Here is a 13,842-nt window from a genome sequence, read left to right as displayed (position 1 = left end):
ACGCTCCTGGAAAATAAAAGAAACGTTGGCGCCTACAGAATTCTATTGCATCCGGGCCCCATACAGATTCTGCGGCGCCATCTACATCGTATCGATCTCATTCAACGAAGCGAATGCGTATTTGTTGTGGTATAAATTCCGTTTATTTATTTTTTTTGTTTTGTTTAAATTTTACGATTCGAATCCGTAATGAATCTGGTGCGGATGCAATTTCGAAAATGAATTCAGAACGGGGCGCGCACGAGATTCGTATGCAAATCTCTAGGTTCCTTTGTTATTGGTATAGTTTGCATCGGCAGATCCCACCCGACGTAAACTATATACTACGTCTTAGATGAGATAGATGCAGCTAAGCGTGCGGAAGACTTATATAGGATTTTATGGTAAACAGTGTAAGTCTTCTTTCCGTCCGCATTCTTTTGTGTTTTTTTCGGTTTATCTGCACGTCTTCATCGGCTTTCGAACTACAGAATCTTGTAGCGTTAAATAACCATTTTATAATTTCTATGTTCATCGATCCACGTAATTAATTAGAACAGGGGCTGCTGCATGCACTGAATGAACCAGTGTTTCCATTCATGCTGACCGTGCAATTAATTAGTTATTGATCTACGGATATTGTGTGTGTGTAGGCCAATTATTAATACCAATTTATTGGCGGTTTGTAAGCGCGCCTTACAACTTAATTACATCATATGAAAATCAGCAGTGAAAATCATAAATTATTGACTAATTGTTTTCACAAAACTATAAACTTTTAACTACTTTCCAACTTAAATTATCGCTTCAAACCATTGATTAATTAACTTATGTGACTATAAAAATATATAGATTATGGAGCAACTAAACATATGACATATGTCGTAAGTATTAGAAGAATTCATACGAAATATGAGACATTTTATATAAATGCAGTGAGTTATGGAATTTTTATAGTCACCAGTACTTCTGCCTCGCCCTGTATACTTTTCTAAAATGTATTGATGCAACTTTAGAGGCTAAACATATAAATGCAAATAAAGCGATGTATCTATAAGTTTCCCATAAAGAAAGATAATTGTTGAATCGTTTTCGATGGAAACGGCTTTTCAATTCAGATCCTTGGTTTCGTCGACGACACTTTGAGTTTCGCAGCTCCGTTTCATTGCAAATAACCCGTCTATGTAACTGAAAGAAAATAGCGTCGTAGTGTTTATTTAAAGACACGCTCTTCTCATACAGAGAATCCCATTCCGTTTTCAGCAAATAATAATTGAAAATTTGCATCCGCAAATAGGTGATTCAATTTTCCTATGAAGAGTTCGCTTTCAAAGTCTGCATTTATGCATACAAAAATGGATGTTCGCTTACTTTTGATCATTTTATCGTATGATTTCAAATAGATCTAATAGTTTTTTTTTTCAATTTTACATTTTTACATTGTATAAAAATTAATATTACAAAAAAGAAATACGTGAATATTTATATTTATTTATATATTCTTTAGATTTATTCTTAATATTCTACAGTTAATTAGAAAATTATTTTCTATTTATTTCTTGTGTTTAATTCATGATTTATTCAAACAAATGTTGTACTTATTAATATTTTGTTTAAAATGAAAAGAAAACATGTTTTTTTCATATGGTTTTAAACAAGATTTGTTCTTTAAAATATGTATTCATTTAAATTTCTAATATTGATTCTGAGATCATAAAAATAGCAAAATCACAGACTGTTGCCAAACTCTTATTAAAAGCATCAACAATCAATCATATTCACTTATCCGCAGGCGATTAGTAAAAATACGTTTATACACTCAGCCACTTTATATTTAGCCAGAATTTATTCAATCCGCTGCAGAATTGATTCATCGTCGAAATTTCTACTTTCCTCTTTTACAACCATGTTTTTTCCATCTAAATCCTACCCATGTGGCCCAATAATCAAATAAATCACCGAAACTCTTCTCAAGTCTGCGCAGACTATTGAAACTTGAAAGAAAAATCACCAACCAAACATCTCAAATTTATTAATGCAACTCAACTTGCGTCATACATAGGAAACCAATTAGTTTTAACAAAGAATAAGTTTCAATCATTTTATTAATTAAACATTGTTTTCGTCGTGTTTCTGTAGCTTTTGGCTACGTAACGTTATTACCGTATGTTCAGGAGAAAACGCGTTATTTCCGACTTAATTTCCGCTACGGAATTTTAATCGCACGCAGCGCTGTTAACTTGATGGAAAACATTCGGTTTTTGTGAAAATGGGTCAGTTGTAATGCGTTTCTGTTTGTGGAATGAAATAAAAAGCTGTTTGTTTATACACAGATGAAATATAATTGCGGATGCGCCAGGTATTTTTTTTTAATTCGATAAAATTATTCAATTCAATGTTTAAATATTGTTTATGGGCGAATGGTTAAGTTGCTCTACTCACGAGCTAGTGTGCGCAGGTTCAAATCCTGGTCAAGACAGGCCCTTTGTGAGCCCTCTCGGTGCTTGCAGCAATAGGGCCATCATTCAGCCAAGTCGATGGACAATGACAGTGTTAAGGATAGCAGCAGATTCACAGTCAAAGGAAATAGTGGAATCGCAGACAGATTGTGAATAAAATTACACAATATAAAAAAATTGTTTATGGTTGAAAATCGATATTTTATTTTAAACAGAAAAGTCTTCTCACTGAACAATTAAGTAACAAACAACTAGTCTTTTTCCATTGTGATATACTACATTTATGAACAATATATTGAATGTAGATATAAATGATTTCCGTTTGAAATAATATCTATATCGATAACTGTCTGTGCGCTATGCGGAACGGCAATTATATAAGCGTGAAATATGCAGCGTGATCGCAGCGAAATCCTCTCCATTAGGTTAAACTGTTAATTGCAGCATGCACGAAATCCGCCGATTGCGTTGCGGATAAATTCATTTGGCTAACGGCCAGGCATGCGACTCATTAGAGAATCCTTTGAAATTTACAATTTACAGTTAAATTATCATCAAAAATGTTATTCAGATTTACGAAGAAATAAACGGATCAAATCAATATTAGATTTTAAATGAGATCATTACTTAACACATACTATTTTTTTTTATTTATACGTGACATATATTTATTACTTATATTTACTAATTTCAAAATTAACCAATGGCTGCTAAAATTGCGCAAGATGTGTAAGCTAATTGAAGAGGAAAGATGTAGGTAGCAGCTATCTAATAAGAAAAAGTATCCATAGAAGTCTAAACTGAGTCTAAAGAATTTGATAATTCTTTGAAGACACGTATTGTGGGAATTAGACGAGAGTTTTCAAATATTTGTATTTAATCTGTTAATATGTAAATAAGTACTGTGGGGTTTAACAAAATATATATAATAAACAACATTAACGCGTATTTAGACATTCCAATATTAGACAAAAAAAATGCACTATATTTAAATTCGGACGTTTTACTAGGATATCCTTTATAAATAAAATAGAATTTTTCACTCTTACCTTTAGTTTACTACAATAACGAAATAAAAAACATGCTTAACATATTTTATTTTCCACTTTGCTTTTATTTTTCTGCGCCACTTTATGCGGAACAAAAAAAATAATGGCCTGTGTAAATATTTGTTCGTGGTTTAATGATTTTCTGATTGATATCTACTAGCTGCGAGCGTGTCTGCTAGCTTTTGTGTGAAGTCAACGGAAATTCATATGCGATTCAACCGGAATCGAATTGATTAAGTTCACGAAATGGACACAAAATCTATTAATACGCTTCGATTAACGCATCTAATTACATTGTGCAGACGAAATAATAATAATAATAATTAATAGTTGTAGTAGTAAGTTTTAGAAGTGTAGATGTCGTTTTGAATGTTATCCTTCTTTTTTTTTCAGGAGTTGGTGTCGAGTAACACCAACCAGAGGAACTGGCGCGGAATCCTCATTGCATTGATGGTGATTGTGATCGTTCTGGCGCTGATCGTCACGTCCGTCGTCCTTCTGACCCCTCCGGACGAAGGACCGAGGATCAAAGGAACGCGTTTCCGCCTCCAGGACATATTGGGACACGACTTCCAGCCTTTGAGATTCAATGGTTCCTGGGTGTCAAGTATGTACCTCGTGGTATTATAACTTATCGATTGTCCTGTGTGTTGTCCTTCCTGCATAATTGAATCATCGATCGATCATAATTTACATTTTAGTAATATCTGTGATCCAACCATCGCATATTATAAGATTCCTTGAAAATCTACAATATACGCATTTATCATTATTGTTATTATTTGCATTGTAGACAAAAAAAAAAGTGTTTCTGGTGATTCATACAAATCCATTAAATGCAATATTTTGCTAAATTGTTTATGGTCAAAAACTCAGTACTATATTGAGGAAGAAAAACTTCTGTCAATTGATTTAATTATAGTATTAAATGAGTATATCGCTTTTTATTAAGTTTTTTTGGTTTTTAGAAGAAATTTATGTAATTCTAAAACCGTTTTTTTTTTCAATTAAAGAAAAAACGGTTTTTGAGTCCAAACTTAAAATACAAATATTAATGAATTGATTAAAAAATTACAAAAGTTTAGACAAAATTGTCTCTGTTATGTGAATTGAAAATTGAAATTAGTTGTAACGTTTAAACAAATACGTCTAGCTTACTTATTTCATTATGTTTTTAGACAAATATTTTACATCACACATCATAGCTTGCTTTGAAAAAATCAATTCATAAATATCTTGAAGAACCAGAAGATGTGAATTTAGAGGGTACAAAGAGAAGAACGAATACTTTCGTTCATTATTTAATGCTCTAAAGACGATGAAACCCAGCTTTCTAGAAATAGAAAATAAGTTATAAATATCCCTTTTCTCTATTTATAATGTAAAAAACCGGTTTTGGAGAAAAGTTAAGATTCGAAAACCGGTTTTTGTATAAACCCTACTTTTTATATTTACAGACGTATATAAATAACTATATTACTTATTCCCAATTTTCAGCAACTCCAACTTACGTTCGTTACATTACTCGATGATTGTTTGATTACAATAGTAGATTTGCATGCTGGTTAAATCAATATTTAGTTGATAAATTGTAATTATATTGCAAATATATTTGTTCGATTACTTATTCTTAAATTTCATTTTAATAAATATTCTGGCAACAAATCATTAATACAATAGGAATTATAATTACGTGGATACACATTTTCTTATATTTCTTATAGTTTTCAATAAATTTGTTCAATTTAAAAACGTTATTAAGACATAAAAAAGATTAAGATTTTTACCTATAAAAAAATGTTTGTAATTCTTTGTAAACCAATGATGCAGTTATATGTGTGTATGTAGACGTGGCGTATTTTGCGTAATCACTTTTTGATGGGTCGAGTCGCTCGATTTCGATGGCAAAGTCAATTTGCGGATTAAATCGCAAATGACGTTTAGAGTGGATAACGCGGAATGCGAACACCCTTCGACGTTTTCATCATCATTATATTTTTTGTGATTTGTTTGTTTGAATTTTTTTGCTCCTTCAAAAACAACGCGTGCCGAATTGAAATGAATACGTTTTTTTTTTTTGGTTTTTTTTTAAATGTATTGCTGCTAATTAACGTCACAAACGCGACGTGATTTAACCCGAATGCCAAATTTATTATTCATTTCGTTGAATTTCCACGAAACACGCGAGGTCGAAGGTTCCATTTGGGCCGTATCGCGGATCTCCGCGGTGCCTTATATTTATGCATTCATACCTCCTCGGGGTTAACACACCGATAGGAAACATCGCCGTCCGCACACGATATTAGCCGGTTCCTGATTTATTCAATTTTGATCTAATTTTCTCGAACGTGCCGTCAATTCTCCATGCTCCCCCCTCATACACGTTTTTATTTTATTTTTTTACTGCAGACACGTTCTGCAAATGATTCTGGAAGTTTCTGTTCGTGCTGCGAATAATATAACGAACATTTTGCGTTATTTCTATGTTTTTTTTTTACTGTCGCTTCGTGGTGTACCACATTTTAGAACAAGTGTGAATCATTTATCATCACAGCTCCAATTTACTTAATATGTTAGCTATCTTTTTAAACATAACAATAGTTAATCTAAAATCTTTACACGTTGTCGACAACAATACCTCGTATAGTCCGGGTAATTGGTTTTCAATATCCTGGACTGTTTCTAACCGGACTAATCGAGAACTGCATTATGTTTACTCAATTAAAATTCAGTTTCAAACTGGACTGTAGCCGGACTAAATTTACATTTTTTTGTTGGGCCGCAATCATAGCAGTCTTGATTTGCATATTAAACACATTGAGTACTTCCATTGCCCAGTTAATATCATTACCCACAAAAACAAGATGTGCTTCCGATCGGATCTAAGACTAAGATATGAAAACAATTTCGAGGATCCTATAATCGCCGACGATTAAGTGTACTCCTCACACCGTTATCTAAATTGAAATCGTCAACGCCACTTTGCAAACTCGTGATGGCTTTTAATAGTTTTCCCCCTAGTTATTTTCGAGATTAAAAGTTGACTGCATTGAATTACGCCTTTGACGTGGGTTGACACTTCGGGAGGGATGAACGCATACGTACACCCAGTATTCAAACTTTCCGCAATTCAATTAAATTTTAATCTATCTATTAAAACATTGGACTCACGCCAAGTAACAATGTTAATATTCCTATAAAGTAAAGTTTGAATTATACACGATTGACTAATTAACTTCTTCAATTTGATAATCACCAGTAATCATATTGATCGGTTTGTCTTGTAATGAATTTTGCAAAAGTTAACATGCAATAACTTCAGTGTATTTCATTAAATATTGATGTTATATAATAGAAAGTATGCAGTGCGTGCAACATAAAATTGTTTGTTACCTGTACCAACTATACAAAATTTCATTTGTATAGTTGCATTGTGCAATAGCACGCCTGATTGTCATTTATATTTTGCGTTATTCGCACAATGCGACGTGAAATACTCCCTCTGTCCGAAAGAATCGTATACATTTGTGAAAAAAATTAAATGAAATGAAAATTAAATATAAAACATATTAAATTCATTTTATTATCACAATTTAACTAAATACAAATAATTTTAGTGTAATCCAAATATAGTTAAAGTGATATTTAGCCTTGTTGAACGCTTTTTTTGAACAAATAAATTTTGTATACATTTCAGTTAATCGACCTCCACGATGAAGTTTTACCTTATTTATTTGAGGAATTGTGTGTACAATTTTCCCTCTCCTGTTAACATAATTGTTTTTATCCAGTTTGTAATGTTATAGAAACGTTATCAAGAGTATTTCTCTCTAATTTATTAAAAGCATCTTGAACACATTCATCAATTGTGTTTGGCCAAGCTTAATTTTGTCCAACCATCAGTACAACCGTGTTCTAATTTTTCTTTGTTTTTCATACACTGTAATAGCTTCATGGTAACGTTGGTACTTTTTAAATTCACGTTATTTGGGTTAAAATTTTCCATTTTGAAATTACAGCGGTGACTATTATATTTTTATTAAAATAACTCATTTTTGGTCCTCAAATTTTAACTTAACTCAAAAGCAACGACTGTCATATATGGTACGTTATTTAGTTATCAATGTAGACAATACTAATAATAATGAATATTGACAGTTGCTTTCGAAACTCTAGATAATCTAAGATTTTCTTTCAAATGTATACCATATTTTCGGGGACAGAGGGAGTATAAATTTACAGCATAAAATGAATAATATTTAGTATGCGGAAGGGTCAAACTCTAAAAATAGATTTTATTTTCAGGTGATGAAATAATTTTCAAAGACGAATTCGGCGGTATTAGTTTGATGCACGTCTCTAACCTCTCAGTGACGTCGCTGATGTCCAACCAAAGTTACGTAAGTATTCTAACATATATATTTTTTTTTTGTAATTGATATTTTTTGTGTGCTTCGCTTCGATGCTGCAAACTTTTAATGGGTTTCATAAACAAAGTTCACTTCCCATAAATACCGCTTTTATAAACTGCTTCTATAATCATCGGAAAGCCGAAGTGGAGTGCTTTAATTAAAGTTTCGAAAGCGCCCTATGGAAATTATTGTTTTTCTTTTTGAGAGGTGAATTAATTTGTTATACTGTTCAATCGGTCCAATTATATTGAGCGCACGACCAACCGAAAAGTTTCGTTTTCGTTTGGATACACTTAAATGGACAGAGACGGATCAATAGTCTGTGTGCAGGGTCGCTGTCATTCCCTTGGTTATGGACCCTTTTGTCCAAACATTTTTTTCTTTGCTAAGTTTATAACCGTCCATATAATATGGATGTTGTGATTGTTTAAGCGTAGAGGTGAATCAATGAAATTAGGCACTTCGCTGGGATAATTATAAGCGAAACTTGATGTAGTTTAGTTGGTTTGAATGTGTACGTGGCAACGTCGCTACGTGAATACAAATAACGCTTTTCCGAAACACAAGCGTTTGTTGTTTCGAGTACGCGAAACTCCTTCACAATACATTAATGACCATTTGGACACTACCAAAACCTAACTAGATTCGCTCACTGATTTCAATTTTTTGTTTGCGAACATCCTTTTCACTGCACTACAATTCTAGTGGAATTCTCGATTGTTTTCCATTCTAACAAATTGTTACATTTGAACATAGATTTTATGTAATTTGAAAAATACCCAAATTATTTTTGAACTTAAACTTTTTTAAATTAAATATTTTAATATTTCTGAGCAATTTCTATCTTTAAAAACTAAAATTGTATCCGGCACATCCACCACTCGATACAGACAAACTTGTAATTATAGTTTTTTTATTTTAAAATCAATGGTAGTATTCACGCATGTGTTCAATTAAAATGCAGGTGTTCACACAAATGTTCAATTAAACGCAGGTTTTCAATAAAAATGCAAGTGATTTGCAGATGTTTGTTCTTATTGCAGCTACAAAAGTTTATCTCAGTTTAATGTTATCAATTATATCAATTAATTTGCTCGTTACATTACGTTTTTCTCTTGAAATCATAATTATCAATTATTTATCATGCAAGATTTACAAATACTAATTATATTTTATAATTAATAAAAATTAAAGGATAAATTTCCGTACTTGTTATCCATACTTCTTATTTTTTTAAATGTATTCGAAAATTGTTCTAAACTAACGTATTTTTTTACTTTTCATAAATTAGATTAATTAAAGCTTTGCAAATTTTAATGTTTGATGACCAAAACTTGTAATAATATCAAGTTAATGGTTTTAAACCACCCTGTATGTTAAAACCCAATTGAACTGCAACTTTTCAGAATTGCATTTTCTTTTATTTGAAATTGGATTTTATTGAACCAACAGCAAAAAATGTTGGAAAACAATTAAAAAAATTTGAATTCATTTAAAATTTTTGATACGGTCGCCTTGAACGCGAACTGTAACTCTGAGTTGGTCAACAAGCGAGTCACACGCTGCACGGATGTGTACCTGCAGAATCTTCCTCCATTAACGAAGAAGGGCATTAACACTTTGGTATTTTTTAGTACTGGCATTGGCCTGTAAAATGACTCATACTGAGAAGTCGAGCGGATTTGCATCTGGTCACCGTGGAGGCAACTGTGCGGTCGAAATGAACTGTTGAACGTTGTCTTTCAGCCATTGTTAGATTTCGTGTGCTTTCTGTGATGATGTATAATCTCCTTGAAACGTCCCCTCCTTCTAACTGAAATGTTTGGTTGTCCACGGCTTCAGAGCACCTTCCAAAACTTTTTCGTAGTAGAACTTCACATTAACCATGACGCCATGGTTCAAAAACACCAACAGAGAGCGACTATCGACCGTCACAGCCTTCCAAACTACCACAAACGGTGGTACTTGACTTCTTATGGCCATTCGAATGTCTATTTTTTTTTCAATTGGGAAATTTATCTTATGAGACAAGACGATATTTTGAAATTGGCTGCGTTCGTGCAAGCTCAACAGCTTTATTTTGAACATTGGTGAGATCTTGTCCTTTTTGGAACTTATAAGGTGAAGCCTTATAAGTTCGATTTTGATATTTGTTGCATGGTTATTATTGATTTGTTCAGCTGAGTAGCCATTTTTCTTCATCCATTTTTCATTCAATTCGAGCCTTAAGTTTCCGAACCACTTTTACCACAGATGTAGTTTTTTTCCGACCACCAAAATAGCATTTTGTAATACTACTAGCTTTGATATATGGAGACAACATTGCCAACGGTTCAAAACTTATAGCAGTTTTAAGTTGGTTGCAGTTCAATATAATATTTATATGTAAATATATTATATAATTTCACAAATAATAATGTACAACAATTTCTAGCTTTAAAAAATAAATTTACCCGGCGCATCCTCTAGTCAATCACAATCTCAATTATTTAGATCTTTTTTTATTTTAAAACTATTATTTATTATCATTTCTGAAATAAAATTATTCAATTAAAATTATAAATATATATTATATTTATAGGAATTCATATTTATTCTCTTTCCTTGGTGTCAATTTTATTTTGTTAATTTAATAATTTTCATTCTGTTATATTTTTTGAAATTTTATAAATATTAAATAAATCGCAAAGTTTTACAATAACTTGGAAATATTTCCAATTTTTTGTAACAATTTCAAAACAGGTAATTTTTTTCGAAAAGTTAAGATTCGAAAACTGGAAATTTCATGATTGGTAAGAAATGAAACTAATTATGAGAAATATCTCGTCTTTTTCAAACCCATAGTAAAATTATCAAAATTCGACCAATTAAATGCTGTGTTTATTTGTCAAAGTGATATTCCTAAAACTAACAATACTACGTTTGCAACATTCGCTGATGACACAACAATCTTGGCATCACATGAGAATCCAGCAGTAGCATTCGAATATGTACAGGAAAATTTAGATTAGCTACAAGAATGGCTTAAAAAATGGAAAATAGCAGTTAACGCTATAGAAAGACACCCATCTACCCAAAGCAACAAAAGTCAAATCTAAGCATGCATCTAGACAGAAGACTCACCTGGAAAGATCACATTCAGGCAAAGAGGGAGCAATTAAAAACAAAGTTTAGAAAACTCTACTGGCTTCTAGGGAAAAGGTCGGAATTATCAATGGAAAATAAATAACTTATATACAAAGTAATATTGAAATTGTGGGGGCCGCACCCGAACATACAAATTATACAAAGGTTCCAATCAAAATGCCTAAGAAATATTATTAGAGATCCATGGTTTGTCAAGAATAAACAAATACACGAAACTCTTCATATATATATGGTCGAGGATACAATACCAACATTTAGTAGTAGATACCAAGATAGACTGGAGTCAAATACTAATGTTTTTTCTGGCTATTGGCTTACTCGATAACAGTGAAACCACAAACAGGCTGAAGCATTGCAAACCACTAGATTTATGTATATAGATTTAAGTAATTATTAATGTTCAAATCATCATAATGGTAAACTATCCATCGGGAAAGATGGATATTGTCAACCGCGATCTTAAATTTACTCAATGTTCACATTGATGTACAGATTGTGAATAAAATTATACGACATTAAAAAAAAATGTCAAAGTAGTTTAATGTTATCGATTATATCAATTAATTTGCTCATTAAATTGCGTTCAGTTATTGAAATCGTAATTAACAATTATGAGTAATTTATCATGCAAGAATTACCAATATCAATTACATTTTATAATTTATATAAATTATTTACTGATTTTAATGTTTACTATAATTTGTTTAAATACTCTTTTTATTACATTTACAAAAAATTTAGGAAAGTTCTGTAACATATATAAATAACTGTATAACCTTCACACAATTCGCTGTCCGAAGGCCGCATGGCTAAAATAGTTAATTACTTGTTAATTATCTATCCCATCGATGGACTATTCAAATAAGCCAATGCGGGAGGAGAGTTATTTCCTGGATTAATTGTTTGGAAATAATTTTCTAAAATAGGGGTGCGGTTAGATCTATATCAGCAGGTTTCATGTTCGACGTTGTCAAATACGTAATTATTTTTGTTTCATCGTGTGCACAGCACAGCACAACGCAGCGTGCTGAATCATTAAGCGGGTTTCGCTGGTTTTCATCAAACGCGGTTCGCCATAATTATTTTGCACATTCCGAGCCGGATTCTCGTTTTACCTTAATTATCAGCAGCATTTACGGTGACCCCGAAATGCGAGTTTCAATGTTGGATAATTAATATACAGTTTCCATTTCACACGCGAATTTACAAAAAAAAAGACACACTTAACATTTACAAAAATACATTCAATAATAAAGTCGCCTCTAATTATGAACATTTTTAATTATATAAAAGATGTTTTTATTGACTTAATTATTATGTTTGTTGTCATAATTGCAAAGCAAATAACAAATAGAATTCATGATAATATTTTCAAATTATTAAGAATTTCTATGTTTTTACGTTATATTAATATGATGTATACATGTTCTTGTTCACGATTTTATCTGAGTGAAAACTTGACAAAAGCATTTATATAAAGACGTTCCAGATCTCATTTCGAAGCTTCTGTCGAGGAGAACACACATTCCTACCTTAAACTTTCTAGAGCATTGCAGCAGTGTCCTAACATATTTATCTCTATCTGAAGCATCCACAGATGTGACAGGAAATATATCTTATTCAATATTTGTAATTATCTATAAAGTTACTCATCTTTATATAAAATATTGTTCTTAATTATTAAATCAATAACCCGACGCATCCACCAATCATCCCACATTAATTACTTTATCAAAATTTTAAAAATAATTCATAATATTCATAATTTATTATTATTTATTCATGAATTCTCATCATTTCTAGGACAATCATAACACTTACTATTTTCAATTTTATATAGTTGCACTTCTGGAATATTATTTCCCTTTCTCGAATTAGAGAATGAAAATACATTTAATTTCCACTTATTTTAGAATCGATCCAATTTGATGTCTCTATTAAGGCAATAAACATATTTGCAGGCACACTTTCAAGAACTCTGGGATACACTTGTATCTCGTGTATGCAATTAATTTCATTTAACAAATCGTTAAGTTGATTTCAACTACGTGGACAGAATTTAAAATAATGTTAAATTTAAATTAAGTCTATCCCTACTGATTACATCACGCACTAGTTTCTCATTTTGTGAAGATATTTATAGCCGGTGCTTTATTAAAATCTACGTAGTTTATGAGGGGTTATGAGGAGATAAAATAATATGAATTATTTTATCTCAATTGGGCGAACACTATAATCTTAAAGTTTCATTTTGTATAAAATAAAGCGAGAAATTTATAGGGAAATTGTAATTTTATGTATGGTTGAGAAACATTGATTTCTATATACATACAAATTGTATTATGAATAATTTATTTTCATTGAATAATGTATGTTGCAGCAACGGTTGAACCCATCCAGATTTCAGTTGTCTCCGGATAAACGATATCTTCTCTTGGCTCTAAACGTCCAGAAGCTCTTCAGGCATTCGTACTTGGCCCAGTACATCGTTTACGATATCGTTACGAGGTGAAAACATTTCGCAAACTCATGTAAAACGCGTAAAATAATCGTAAGTCGTTGTTGCTTCTTCGAGCAGAAATGAATTTCCTGTCAGACCTATACCGGATGTGGAGGATCATCCGTTCCTGCTGCTGGCCGAGTGGACGCCCAAGGGCCACAGCTTAGTTATGGTCCAGGATTACGACATCTACTTCCGGCCAACGCCGATCTCGCACATCGGCTACAGAATTACAAAGAACGCAATTCCTGGCGTGGTGAGCAACGGAGTGCCCGATTGGCTTTACGAAGGTAGCA

At 32.0% G+C, this 13,842-nt stretch overlaps 1 protein-coding gene across 1 annotated transcript in view; it reads left to right on the top strand.

Annotated features, from left to right (window-relative positions):
* LOC108559698 (inactive dipeptidyl peptidase 10) overlaps nt 1-13,842 on the top strand; it is a 38,258-nt gene that overhangs the window by 16,427 nt on the left and 7,989 nt on the right. The window contains exons 2-5 of the mRNA XM_017917045.1: nt 3,881-4,094; nt 7,793-7,887; nt 13,427-13,554; nt 13,625-13,836. Of these exons, the coding sequence (XP_017772534.1) occupies nt 3,881-4,094; nt 7,793-7,887; nt 13,427-13,554; nt 13,625-13,836 (649 nt within the window). The remainder of the gene's footprint in view (nt 1-3,880; nt 4,095-7,792; nt 7,888-13,426; nt 13,555-13,624; nt 13,837-13,842) is intronic.

The sequence above is a fragment of the Nicrophorus vespilloides genome, unplaced genomic scaffold, assembly GCF_001412225.1.
Source record: "Nicrophorus vespilloides isolate i.1.1-1 unplaced genomic scaffold, Nicve_v1.0, whole genome shotgun sequence".
NCBI lineage: Eukaryota > Metazoa > Arthropoda > Insecta > Coleoptera > Silphidae > Nicrophorus > Nicrophorus vespilloides.
Note: the sequence above shows the minus strand (reverse complement) of the source record. Positions and strands in the feature narration are given on the sequence as shown.